The sequence below is a fragment of the Lampris incognitus genome, chromosome 1 (genome assembly GCF_029633865.1).
Source record: "Lampris incognitus isolate fLamInc1 chromosome 1, fLamInc1.hap2, whole genome shotgun sequence".
Classification (NCBI taxonomy): domain Eukaryota; kingdom Metazoa; phylum Chordata; class Actinopteri; order Lampriformes; family Lampridae; genus Lampris; species Lampris incognitus.
In genome coordinates this window covers 141249600-141263815 of record NC_079211.1, presented here as the reverse complement: position 1 = coordinate 141263815, position 14216 = coordinate 141249600, and the positions used below count along the sequence as shown (strand labels likewise).

At 41.8% G+C, this 14216-nt stretch overlaps 1 protein-coding gene across 3 annotated transcripts in view; it reads right to left on the bottom strand.

Annotated features, from left to right (window-relative positions):
* ttc28 (tetratricopeptide repeat domain 28) overlaps positions 1–14216 on the bottom strand; it is a 273284-nt gene that overhangs the window by 16159 nt on the left and 242909 nt on the right. For all 3 annotated transcript variants that reach the window (XM_056281622.1, XM_056281638.1, XM_056281630.1), the window contains one exon: positions 5374–5514. In XM_056281622.1, the coding sequence (XP_056137597.1) occupies positions 5374–5514 (141 nt within the window). The remainder of the gene's footprint in view (positions 1–5373; positions 5515–14216) is intronic.

Sequence of the window (14216 nt, the reverse complement as noted above, 5' to 3'; positions counted from 1 at the left end):
TTTACATCCACCACGCATGCTGGACCAAGACTACTTCTGACACAGTTACTCTTCTTTCTCCATCTGGGCAGCGCTGCACCGCTATTGTTCTACGGAAACTCTTGTGATCTGTATGTACTGTATCAGCCTTAGAGTCCGCTTTTGCTGCGCTACATAAAAAAACAGCCCGGACGACATCACGAGTGCCTTTCGATTATTATTTTTTCCTTAGCAGTTTAATTTCCATTGCATTCTGCTCCAAACTAATCTGACACAGCGAGGAAAATAACTCGGAAAACGATTGCGTGTGAACGCATTTTCAACTACAGTACAATGTAATACCATAATACTACTGGAAATGGGCAATGCAGCCCCGCCACACTGTTATGTGGTTGGCAAGGTCCATATCGAGCTTGCTGTTGCTGCATAGTGTTGCATCAGATATGGCTCCTGGCAAGATGCAGAGTCAGCCACAGTAGTTCCTGTGGGCTCTGTGGTCATGGTATGACACTGCGGCAGAAGGAAGCGATCCAGCCTGTCCTTCTGCTCTTAATAAATTTCCTGTCAGATCTGAGCTAAGTCGGGTTAGGAGAGGCATATACTGTGATTAAAAGAAAGTCATCACAGCTCTCCCTTACTGGCAGCAGAGAGCTCTATTTAAACACGCTCCCTATGTAATTTTAATCAGAGAATCACAAGGAGACGCTCCCACCCCAGCACAAAAACATAGTGTGGAGATTTAGGACTCCACTAGATGGCAACATTGTACTGTGGCAAGTTAACGCTGAGTCTACTTGGTTATTAACCATGCAGAATCACTGCAGCAGATTGAAGAAGCGATGCGAGGTTCCTCCCAACCCCTCATGGCACGGGCTTACTGTAGTCTACAGAATCAGAGATTGGGATGGGGTGATTTAGTAATCTCATGATTCGATTCACGATGTGGGGTTCGCGATACGATTCAGCTACGACTTAACAAAACAAGTTTGAAGACAACAGTGATTGTGCTACATTGTCATTAATTTCAAAGCTATAAACCTTCTATAGCATTTTCTCCCCCATATTTTTTGTACTGGGTTAACATTAAAGAACAATCTATTAGTGTTTTTTTTACTGTGCAATTACAGAATTTTTTATTAATATGTTTAGATAACCAAAGATATGACAATTGACCAGCAAATTAACTCCGCTTGCAAGATGAGCCAAATTATTGCTGAACAGTGTACCTGGTCCTGGTTAAATTAAAGTGCCATGACATGAGCATGTTTTATCATTCTGGAGGAAAGAAAACACCGTATCAACATTTTCTGGCATTAGCAGGGATCCCTGAATATTCACAGAGCATCTCTCACTTGTGACACTCGTTGATGAAGTGCAAGACTGTCTCGCAGCCCTTGGAGTGTCTTTACCAAACACAGATGAGACAACAGTCTGGTCCCCGTGCTCCAGATAAACAGCAACGCCGTATTCGACTGGCATCTCCGCTGTCTGACAGGATTGACAGCTCTTTGTTTAGGCGGAGGTGCACAACACACTAAGAAGTGTGCCAATGGTGGCCGGCGGGTTGGAACCCTTCTGTGCTGTAGGGCACACAGGCCCAAGCTACACGGACCGACTTCTCTCTGCTCTCCATCTGCTCCACCAGCGAGTTTCTTCGAGGCCTCAGCCTCCGCCAACAAACATCTATTGCGCCCTCCTGTTAGCCCTGGGCTACTGGCTCCCCTCCAGCCGCCCACCCCTCTCTGTCACTCTCGTGGGCCTCGGCATGAACCGCCATGGGAACGTAAACAATCGCTTGTTAAGCCTGCCAGGAGGAATGACAGGGGCAAGGTATAAGCAAAGAAAGGGTGTGCGTCAAGTGGGAAGAGTGAACTTGTGAAAAGAAAAGACAAATGGCGGTGAGGTCCAGGGTTAAGTGTATGTTCACCGGCTCACTAGTTTGGGCTTAAGTTGACTGGCGTGCTTACAAATTTAAAGCTGCAATCCGTAACATTCCTCAATGAATAAATTGTTATTTTATCCATCTGGACACCATGGAGTAATGACACGTGATACTAATTGGCATCTCTACCGTGGCTGTACTCACCCCAGTCCCTGTATACCACTGTTGAATTATTTTGGGTCGAGTTTCACCTGCTGGTGCAGTGGTAAAAACTTACTTGTTGGAAACAACTCCAGTAGGAAAATAAGAATCAGAATCCAGTTTATTGGTCATTTAGGTTTGCACATACATGGAATTTGACTCTGGTTTCTTGTCTGTCAGGGTAGTTAACACAGAATAACAACACAACAACCTTCAGCTATATACACAAGGATTGACTATATACAGATGAAGTAAGAGGTGATAAGGTGCAGTGGTTCAGAGAATATATCAGAGATGCTGAAATAGATGTTAGCAGGTTACTTACATATATGCCTAAGGTAGATGGACATGACAGAGCGTACCAGTATATGTACAATGTACAGTACAGTATATATTAAAATGGTTGGCTTTATTTGACAATGTTAAGGGTTCATTTGAATGACAGCCTGCGGAAAGAAACTGTTTTTATATCTGGTTGTTTTGGTGTGCAGTGCTCTGTAGCGCCTACCAGAGGGGAGGAGTTAGAATAGCTTGTGACCAGGGTGTGATGGGTCTGCAGTGATGTTGCCTGCCCATTTCCTGACTCTGGAGATGTATAAATCCTGAATGGAGGGCAGGTTGGCACCGACGATTTTCTCTGCAGACTTACTGTCCATTGTAGTCTGTCCCTGTCCTGTCTGGTGGCTGATCCAAACCAGTGATGGATGTGCAAAGAACAGACTGGATTATTGCAGAGTAGAACTGAATCAGCAGTTCTGGCAGGTTGAACTTTCTGAGCTGGCGGGGAGAAAGTACATCCTCTACTGGGCCTTTTTGATGATTGTGTGTATGTTGGATGCCCACCTTAGGTGCTGGGAGATTGTGGAACCCAGAAATCTGTAGGTTTTCACCGCAGACACCGCGGCCATGCTGTTAAGTATGGTGAGGGGGGGTAGTGTTTGGGAGGAGGGGGGGGGGCTACTCCTGAAGTCCACTGTCATCGCCACAGTTTTGAGCGTGTTCAGCACCAGGTTGTTATGACCACACCAGAGGACCAGCTGTTCAACCTCCTGTCTATATGCAGACTCGTCACCATCCCGGGTAAGGCCAATGATGTGTTGTGTTGTCTGCAAACTTCAACAAGTTTAACAGACGGGTCAACTGAGGTGCAGTCATTTGTGTAGAGGGAGAAGAGCAGAGGAAAGAGCACACATCCCTGGGCGGCGCCAGTGTGAAAACAGATTGTAACATGATGCTGATGTGGCAATGCCTCTGTCAGACAGACAATCAATATGAATGTAGAACGTTTTGGTGATGTAGTTTGATGAAGTTTAGACTGCCTGCATTAGCTTTGGTCCAAGGATCGCATTTTTTACACGGGTGCGGGCTATTTACTGGTGAGCTGACGGCACGCGAGCCACGGCTCATTTATATTCTAAGAGAATCAGTTGCAATAGCTACAATTCTCTGTGGCGCCCACATCCAACTATGTTCTACGGTAATATTAAACAACCGAATCGCCACATTGCCATCATATTTCAAGTGAATAAAACAATGCAAAATCTTAGGGATTGCAACTTTAACTAACTAGCTGAGTGAAATATGTAGCAACAGCAGCATATATACATCAGTTACTGCAATAATTACATCATTGCTGGACAGTCTCACCTCAGCTATTCATTAAATAATATACTCAATTTCAAGCTCAATGTTGTGTTTTGATTAGTTCTCGCCACTAGGCGATGTCGACAATGTGCAAATGTACAAATTACAGGTTTAAAGCTACTATGTGTAGAATTTTTACGTGATTGCATCATCCTTGAATATCTAGTGATCGCACATACAGAAAAAGTCTGTAGAAAAATAAAACAAGAACGCTGAAAATTGCTTTATCCCACATTTAGTTTTCCGTCTCCGTCCCCGGGCTCAAAACACTGCGGATAGCGGGGGACAGAGGGGTACGACAATGCTAGGCAGCTTAGCTCTTTTTCCATTGCTGAGCTCCAGTTTTACATACTGATGCCAAGTGCACAACTATTCACCACATGTAATGGTGAGTGCTGCACTGTCAGTGTACGGTCTGTATACATATAGAGGTCTTGACTGAAGCATTCACGCCATCTGATTCAACTTTCACAGTGCATAAAAAAGGCATTTAACTGGAGAGCAAGTGTGGAGGTTTCATTAATACCCCCTTTTGACAGCCCTAGCCGTTGCCTTGTGAAGATTAGATGCCACTGCTAAAAGTAGGGCAGCTGACAAAAATACCAGACAGAAAAAAAGCGATACCGCACAAAGAACCAAGGAATCTTCCTACAGCAAATCGACTTTACTCACACCTTTTGTTGTGGTTGAATAAGTCTTTGTAACAATTCACTCTTTTAATAACATAACTAAATTCCCTTAATCTTAGCTAATTGTGGGAATATTGCAGCCCTAATAGCCCACATCTCACCGAGCAATGGGCTGCTCAAAAGTGAGAGAAGAGCGGCGATAAGGGAGGGCCAAGTAAAAGACAAAGCTCGGGAACGGCACATTCTCGATCTTAATATCAAACCCCAAGATGTATGACTCGCAATGACAATGAGCTTTTCTCTATTTTCCCTCGCTTAAGCGGCGCGATAGACGATAGGCTCCTCAGCACAAGAAGCTTTGGAATTCAGATCGTTTTTTGGAGCCCAAAAGAATGAGCGGATTATTACCGGCAGCCCATTTAAGAGGCTTAATGAGCACCGAGACTCAATTAAAACAGGAATTACCCTCTCATCAAAGAGCAGCTCAACTGTGGACGAGGACAGGGAAATATGACCCAGACATGTGCACGCACACACACACACGAACCATGCAGCAATAGTCACAACCTGCTGATGACACTGACTGACGAGACAAATGTGCACAACGTTAACACAAAAAGACACACAGGAAAACATCTAAACACCTCCCACGTTCCTCTCTCCTTATTCTTTCTGTCTGACACAAAGTCGTGGACACAGACACACACAGACACACTAACACAGACACACACACACACACACACACACACTATCAGAGTAGGCGGTTGATAAGGGCTTTACCAGTTTGGCTCTACTAAGTTGATTTAATAAGCAGGATTCGCATGCTGCCTCTGTGCCAGCAACACAATAGAGTAAAGAATTCTTTCAAAGATGAGCCACAATGCCCTCCAAGCTCCCTACCCATGCAATTTTACTTTTTTATCTTTACTGTGGCTAACTGGGGCGAAGTAGTGCCTGTTGGTAAAAGCCGCCTCTCCACGAGGCCTCATTACAATATGAGTGCAGGGGCACACGGTGCTTCGCGACCATCTCACTCACCTGTTGAAGAGGTTGTTTCTGGACACCATGCGCAGAAAGCCCGTGGGGTCAGTGACCGAGTTGAGCTTGTTGTTGAGCTCCTCAAATTGCTGGTCCAACAAATCTCCCGCCTCACTCTCTGTCTCACTGCTTGAGCACCCTCTGAAAAGATGGAGGAAAAGAGAAGAGGGTGGCAGGGCAGAGAAAGAGAAGAGTTCAAACTAATGTGGAAAACAATATAGAGGATTACCTTGTTTTTATCTAGATTTATTAAATGCCCACACAATGCTCCCCACACTGCAAACCCTTCCGTCCACACACACACTTGGCCTGGTTTCCCAGGCTCGGTCCAAGACCTTGATAGCAAGCAGAGCTAAATCCTTTCATTATAATGCTAGTGATGCTGATCCGGTCAGAAGGGAGCCCAGCCACTGCCTTCGCTATCTCTACCCCACCACTACTTCATCTGTACTCCTCTACCTCTGCTTTCATCCCTGCCTCCATTTCTGTTCCACCCATTGCCCAGAACTTCTGTGTCAGCTCCCTGCTTTCACAGAAGGCTGAGTGAAAACTTGGCACAGTGGGAACTCTCAAATAATATGCCCCCATTTCCTGATGCTTTTTTTTCCTCCTTCGAGTATCTCTGAGATTTCTCCCCATGAAGTCTCTCTGTCCATCCAGCCCAAACCAAACTGGATTGGAAAGATAATGCAGGAAATGTATAATACAACACAAGGAGATGGCAGCACAAATTCTATTTATGAATACAGCTGAGTCCTGGTAGCCTAGGAACCAGACAAGTCTGCAAGCTCATGTTTTACATTTGCTCTGACATATACACTCACTGGCCACTTTATTAGGTACACCTTGCTAGTACCGGGTTGGACCCCCTTTTGCCTTCAGAACTGCCTTAAGCCTTCGTGGCATAGATTCAACAAGGTACTGGAAACATTCCTCAGAGAGTTTGGTCCATATTGACATGATAGCATCACGCAGTTGCTGCAGATTTGTCGGCTGCACATCCATGATGCGAATCTCCCGGTCCACCACATCCCAAAGGTGCTCTATTGGATTGAGATCTGGTGACTGTGGAGGCCATTTGAGTCCAGTGAACTCGTTGTCATGTTCAAGAAACCAGTCTGAGATGATTCGAGCTTTATGACATGGCGCGTTATCCTGCTGGAAGTAGCCATCAGAAGATGGGAACACTGTGGTCATAAAGGGATGGACATGGTCAGCAACAATACTCAGGTAGGCTGTGGCGTTGACACGATGCTCAATTGGTACTAAGGGGCCCAAAGTGTGCCAAGAAAATATCCCCCACACTATTACACCACCACCACCAGCCTGAACCGTTGATACAAGGCAGGATGGATCCATGCTGTCATGTTGTTGACGCCAAATTCTGACCCTACCATCCGAATGTCGCAGCAGAAATCGAGACTCATCAGACCAGGCAACGTTTTTCCAATCTTCTATTGTCCAATTTTGGTGAGCCTGTGCGAATTGTAGCCTCAGTTTCCTGTTCTTAGCTGACAGGAGTGGCACCCGGTGTGGTCTTCTGCTGCTGTAGCCCATCTGCCTCAAGGTTCGACGTGTTGTGCGTTCAGAGATGATCTTCTGCATACCTCGGTTGTAATGAGTGGTTATTTGAGTTACTGTTGCCTTTCTATCAGCTCAAACCAGTCTGGCCATTCTCCTCTGACCTCTGGCATCAACAAGGCATTTTCGCCCACAGAACTGCTGCTCACTGGATATTTTCTCTTTTTCGGACCATTCTCTGCAAACCCTAGAGATGGTTGTGCGTGAAAATCCCAGTAGATCAGCAGTTTCTGAAATACTCAGACCAGCCCGTCTGGCACCAACAACAACCATGCCACGTTCAAAGTCACTTAAATCACCTTTCTTCCCCATTCTGATGCTCGGTTTGAACTGCAGCAGATCATCTGGACCATGTCTACATGCCTAAATGCATTGAGTTGCTGCCATGTGATTGGCTGATTAGAAATTTGCGTTAACAAGCAGTTGGACAGGTGTGCCTAATAAAGTGGCCGGTGAGTGTACGTCTGGCCACCCTCCCGTTCAGACAGATTTCCAGCCGAACTGGCCCAAGTCGGGCCAATCACAACCGTTTATCTAATATGGGGCGAGTTTGATATGACGACGTACAGCCTTATGTCTTTCTCCACCCGCATTCCGGGAACTCTGTCTCTGATTGGCTAGTACTCGTAGCCTCCTTTGGTTAAGGTTAGGGTTAGGGTGGGGTTAAGGATAGTCAAGTCAAGCCAATTTTATTTGTATTGCTCAATGTCACAAATTACAAATTTGCCTCAAGGGGGTTTACAGCAACATAACATCCTGTCCTTAGACCGCATTGAGCAAGGAACAACTCCCTAAAAAAAAAACCTTTAACAGGGAGAAAAAATAGGGAGAAACCTCAGGGAGAGCAACAGAGGAGGGATCTCTCTCCCAAGATGGACAATGTGCAATGGATGCTGTGTTTACACAATTTACAGAATAGGGTTACAAAAAGGATAGGGTTAGCCAATCAGAGGAACAGTAGGGGTGGGGCTTCCCAGAATGCAGGTGGGGAGGGAAAAACAACACCGACATACAGATGAGTGCTGCTGGCTGCCCCTGATGTGGAGTGGTCTGTTGAATCCACTACCGTATTAAGTATTAAATAAACCAGACAGTGTATTTTCTCTCAAAGAATAACAAACAAGTGCACTTAAAGCTTTTGTTGATAAGAAAGATGTGGTTGTCGTACTTCTGACAGGAACTGGTAAAGGTTTAAGCGCTACATCACATGTTTCGTTGCTCTGATTGGTTGTAGGTCTATCCAATTGCATCCAGAGGCATTTTGGTCCGCACCCGTTGATAATGCCCCTTGGAAATCGAAAATTAACTGAGAGGAGCCAGACTAACCAGCATGTGCAAATTCATCTGGTTCCCAAGCTGGAGCCCTGGGATCACAAAGCCCACTTTCTTATTTTCTTTTTTTGACACTTTTTTACTAGTTTTTCAAGAACCAAAGGGTACATAACTATATCAATATACAAACATAAACAAGACAAAAAAAATAATATAACATAAAAATACATTAAAAATTAAATAAACAGAATTAAAAAACGAAAAAAATAAATAAATAAAAATGCTTCTCCTACAGCTAGTAATCACAAATGTCCAACTTCATCCCACCATACTGTCAATATAAAGCAAGCCATTCTTGGCTTCCACCCTGCTCCTAGTAGAGAAGCATATCAATCATCTCCAAATTCACTTCACTTACCCAGTATACTTTCCAAATCTGTATGTTCAAGATAATTAATGAAAGGACCCCATACTTTTCAAATAGCTCTTGTTTTCACTTAATAGACCCCATACTTTTTTTAAATAGCTCTTGTTTTCACTTAACAGAATAGGTAATTTTTCCAAGGATATGCGTGCAGACAGATGTTTTGGACATTTACTAATACTTGGTCTATTTACATTTTTTCCATAATAGCGCTATCATCCATTTTGCCTGTGACAAAGAGCTAAAAAGATTTAATCTTTGTCCCTTATATCATATAATTCTTTTGGATAAAAACCTAATATGAAAAATTTGGCCTCCATAGTTAGCTGTATTGATAAAATCTCTTCTGTTTTACATTTTCCCAGACTTTTCTTTTTTTTTTTATCCTATTACATTTCCAAAGACAATGGAAAAATTTTCCCTTGGATTATCCACATTTAAAACACAAATCTAGGATATTACTATTAAATCTATTTAACTTTCCTGGAGTAATATACTACATATCGGCCAATTATATTGGTAAAGCTTAAGACGGGTCTTCGCTGTTTGTGTTTGAGCTTCCTTGCAAGCCTCTTCCACTCAACAAATGAAATGTCTTCCCGTAATTCCTCTCTCCAAGCTCTAAATTTAGCTTTGGAAGACTCAGGAGACCCAGATATAAGTAAGTTGTAAAATCCAGATATTGTGTTTTTTTGTCTTGCACAGTCCTTTAAAATATTTTTCTGTAACGGTTAATAGGGAGGTATATTTAGTGATTGTTGTTGGTTTGCGCCAATGAAGACTCTGAGTAGTAAGAATTTGAACAAATGTTTTTGGGGAATGTCGTGTTTATCTACAAGCTACTCAAATTACATCAGCTTATTATCATTTAGCCTATCCCCTTGTCTGAACATGTCCTAAACCACATGTCAGCTGGAGTGAAATCTTAATTTCCCAAAGCTGGACCAAAAGAGAGAAAGAAAGTGGTTCACCCAGGTTTTTCCTCACCTCATACCAAACATTAATCATGTTTCTAGCAATGGTGTTAGTAGTCCCCCCCCCCCCCAGAGTTTCTTAAGACTAGCTGAGTGTGTGGGAATGAATATGTGGGAAAAGATAGTGCTAAAGATTGGGACTCCATCTCTATCCAGGTAGGAGGGTTGTCATTTGTAAAATAAAACAATAGTTCTCAACTGAGCTGCCCAAAAGTACCAGAGAGGGTTAGGACACTTGAGCCCCCCTCAATCATAGGGTAAGTACAGGAGGGATAAGTGTAATTGGGGTCGTTTGTTATTCCGCAGAAAATGTACAAATAACTTCTTTCACTTTGAGAATAAATTTGAAGGAGGAAGCAAAGGGATGTTCTGGAATAAATAAAGCAGTTTGGGAAGTATATTAATTTTCAAAATATTGATTCTTCCAGTGAAAGAGATTGGTAGTGATATCCATCTATTAATTGAGCTGGTAAACGATTCCATAATAGGATAACAATTAGAATTCACCACATCTTTTATACTGGGCAGTATGTTTACACCCAAATGTGTAAAATGATTTGCAACTTTAAACTCGGAGACTTGTTGAATTTGATTACCTCCCACCTTGGAATTTAGTAACATTATCAAAAATTATTTGGAATTGTTTATTTTGTAGCTTGAAAAATTACCAATTTTTTTTAAAATCTCTTCTAACAGGGCAGGAATGGACTTCCCTAGGTCTCTGAGAAAAATCATGATGTCATCAGCATACAAGACGATAGATACGGTGATCTGTTTGACCTATAGTTTTACCAGAGATTTCTGTATGGGACCGTACAGACTTGGCAAGAGGTTCTATTGCTATTGTAAACAAAAGTGGTGATAAAGGGCACCCTTTACGGCAACCTTTATGAATCTTAATTGGTTTTGAGATTGTATTATTTTTAAGTATTTCTGCACCAGGGTCAGTATATAACAATTTTACCCATTTATAAAAGTTTTTCCCACATCCAAAGCATTAAAGGACATCAAAGAGATAGGGCCATTTGACCCTATCAAATGCTTTATCTTGCATCTAATGATAGAAGAGCAGTATCTGGTATTCCCTTCTGCCTGTGTAGAACGTTCAGTACCCTCCTGACATTGCGAAACCCTTGGCAACCCTTAATAAACCCATTTTGATCTTTCTCAATTATCCCCGGAAGCCTTTCAGCCTTTTCAAGAGGGCTTTACATAACACCTTTACATCCGAATTAAGAAGAGTTATTGGTCTTAGATTTTCACATCTATTGCAGGGTTTCCCTGGTTTAGGTAGCAGCATAATTAAGGCTTTCCTCAAGGATGGTGGTAGGATCTCGTTTTGAAAAGATTCTAATAGCATACCTAAAAGAGGGGTCTGTAATTTGGATTTAAACTTTTTATAAATATCTATAAGTAGGCCATCTGGCCCCGCAGCCCTCCCAGATTTCATACTGTCAATTGCATCAGAGACCTCTTCTAATAATAACTCGGCTTCCAAACTCGATCTAAGTTCTTCCGGGTACTAGGTATGCTGAGATTATCTAAAAAGGTTTTTTGAATATGCAGATCTACATTTTTGTCAGAATTATATAGATTTTCATAAAAAAGTCTAAAAGCTTCATTTATTTCTATAGGATCAACTATATTACCCCTTTGCTATTCTGTATGGAAGTAATGGATCTTTCATTTTGTAATTGTTTACTGCACCAAGCTAATAAATATCCTTCCAGGTGTTTCTTCTTGATCGTAAAATGTTTGTTTAAGGCTTAGTAGACTTACCACTGCTATAGAAGCTGATTACTCATTATACTACTAATACTACTTTCAGCTGCTCCTGTTAGGGATTGCCACAGTGGATCATCCATTTCCATCTCTTCCTGTCCTCTGCATCTTCCTCTGTCGCACCAGCCACCTGCATGTCCTCCCTCACCACACCCATAAACCTCCTCTTTGGCCTTCCTCTTTTCCTCTTCCCTGGCAGTTCCATATTCAGCATCCTTCTCCCAATATACCCAGCATCTCTCGTCCACACATGTCCACGCCATCTCAATCTTACCTCTCTTGCTTTGTCTCCAAACTGTCCAGCCTGAGCTGCCCCTCTAATATACTCATTCCTAATCCTGGCCTTCATCACACCCAATGAAAATCTTAAATGGTAATTCATTATACTGTGACCTCAATAATAACAATTCTTTTTGAGTTTTAAGGCAGGATTTCTGAAATGCTTCACTCCCAGGGCTTTTATTTTTTATTTCAACACTGTCATTTTTTGGTGTGATTTTTTTAATTTTTTTTTTTTTTAGATTTAGAGCTTGTGAAATTAATAATCTGGCCTCTATTTGGCCTAAAAAAAAACAAAAAAACAATTTGTCTAAAAAACCCCATCAATTTGTTTACCATGGTAGGTGAGAAAATCTGAATCTTGCAAACATTTTACTTGAAATCACCATTTAGATGGGACTCTTGTCAGCATTGAATCTACTTAAAGCAGTGGGATTGGTGCATGATCTGAGATAAGGATACCATTGTAGTCACAATTCTTGATTTTAGAAATCACATTCGCTGATATTAAAAACTAATCAATACGGGAATAAGATTGATAAATACTAGAATAGCAAGAATACAGCATCAGGTTTCTCTAAATATCCCTCCTCTTTCATAAAATCAATTATAACTTCCCTGCTCTTAGTGATTAATTTATCTATGCCTGTTATGTTATGTTACTGGTAACATACTGTTACCTGTACTGTTATGTTACTGATAACGTTGATGGTAGCAAGTGCTGGTTGACAACACTGCTACAATAGTGGCTGACTAGTCAGCAACGTCATCCATTCGTCAGTCTGTTTGACTTGTTGAGTCTCAACCGATTTTTATGCATGTGGTTAGCCTGGCATGCGCTGAAATGATTAAATCTATTCAAACAGTTAACATGGAAACCCATTCGGCCATGTTGATATGGAAAGTCTGTGTGCTATTCAGAGGCTCTGATTCATTCCCATGTGGTAATAATGGAAATGGCAATGTTAGGTGCAGGAAAATAACTGTGTAGTTTCTGGTGAGCATTCCACTGCTGTCGAAATTCCATTATCTGCATACCGACTAAAATCTGTCACTGGTCTGCTTAATGTCAGTAGTCTCAAACGGCCCATGTCAAATCTTTTTGTAATACACATGTGAATAAGTAAATCGTTGTAAATCACATTTCGTTTGCCTTACACATACGAAATAGGTACAATTGTACAGAAAACGGCTTGTGTTCTATTGTGACAGGTGTCTGAAATTCAGACTTGACCAGAAATGTAAAGCGCTTTGAGTAGCTGTTGCAGCTAGAAAAGCACTATATAAAATGCAACTTGTTTGAATGATTGACTGATTGAACTGCTGAAGGTGTAAAACCGATCACTAAACTTTGGCTCATCATTATTGGGGGCATACTATATATTAGGGCATTCACGACTGCTCTATTTTAGTAGTTATCAACTCCCCCCAAAAAGTAGTCGAGTAGTCAATTAATCGAATCGTGTTGTTTTCACCCAATAACAACAAGCAATTCTCATCAAAAAAGGGCTCAAATACAACCAGTAAAGGGTTAGCTAATGTAGGTGGGACCAACCTGGGGGTAGATGAAATAGCAGAATCCTAAAGGGGGGGAAAAAAGAAAAGAAACAGCAAAGTTCCTGATTGGCTCTGAGAGGCCGTTTACAAATGAGCTGCATTCTGATTGGACTAAATCCCCAGCAAGCCTCGTCTGAGCTGGAGCGTTTGACTGCAGTAATAAAGCGACTGCTTTCTTGCAGGTGTTTCGGTTTAACTAGCAACCGAGTTAAAGCAACATTATACAACTTTTTTTTACCTTAAAATAGCAGTTTCAAAATCATTTTGATGGTACACTGATTTAAAATAGGGAGAATGATGCTTCTTTCACTCCCACTCCGCACTCGAAACACCTGTTCTCGCACTACATAACTTGGGTTTCGTGGGAGTGATTTTTTTTTCGTCCTAGGATGACGAAGTCAGTGTACCATCAGAATGATTTTGAAGCTTTTATTTTAAGGTAAAAAAAAAAAGTCCATAATGTTGCTTTAACTGACGACTTTCAGCCGAGTGCGTCCGTGGTTGTCGTGGTGACGGCAGCTGTTGAAAAGCCTAAAAGCCTTAAATGATCTTAAATTGAATATTCAATACAGTATATATTTGTCTGGCCATTTTTGTCCTACATTATGTATGTAAATTAAACGGTGTCACCAACAAGAAGCATTCACATTTCTTGAAGTTACTTTCAATGTGGGGGGAAACATACATTAGCAGAAAAGCTAGCGTCTAAAGAGGAATTTGACATTATACTAACGTTACAGGTTAAATGAATATGGGTCACTTCCCGATTGAGGTTGACAGTATAACAACATACAGCTGCGGTTTATTTCCCACATTATAAGAAACATTATGAGAGGTGAATGAGTGGTGCAGTGCAGAATTTAACTTAGGCAAATGGCTAACAAAGATATCAAACACAGACACGTGTGTATTTAAAATTGATTAAAGTAAAATTTAAAGCTTTCAGGAGGACACTATATGATGTTGTGTTTGTG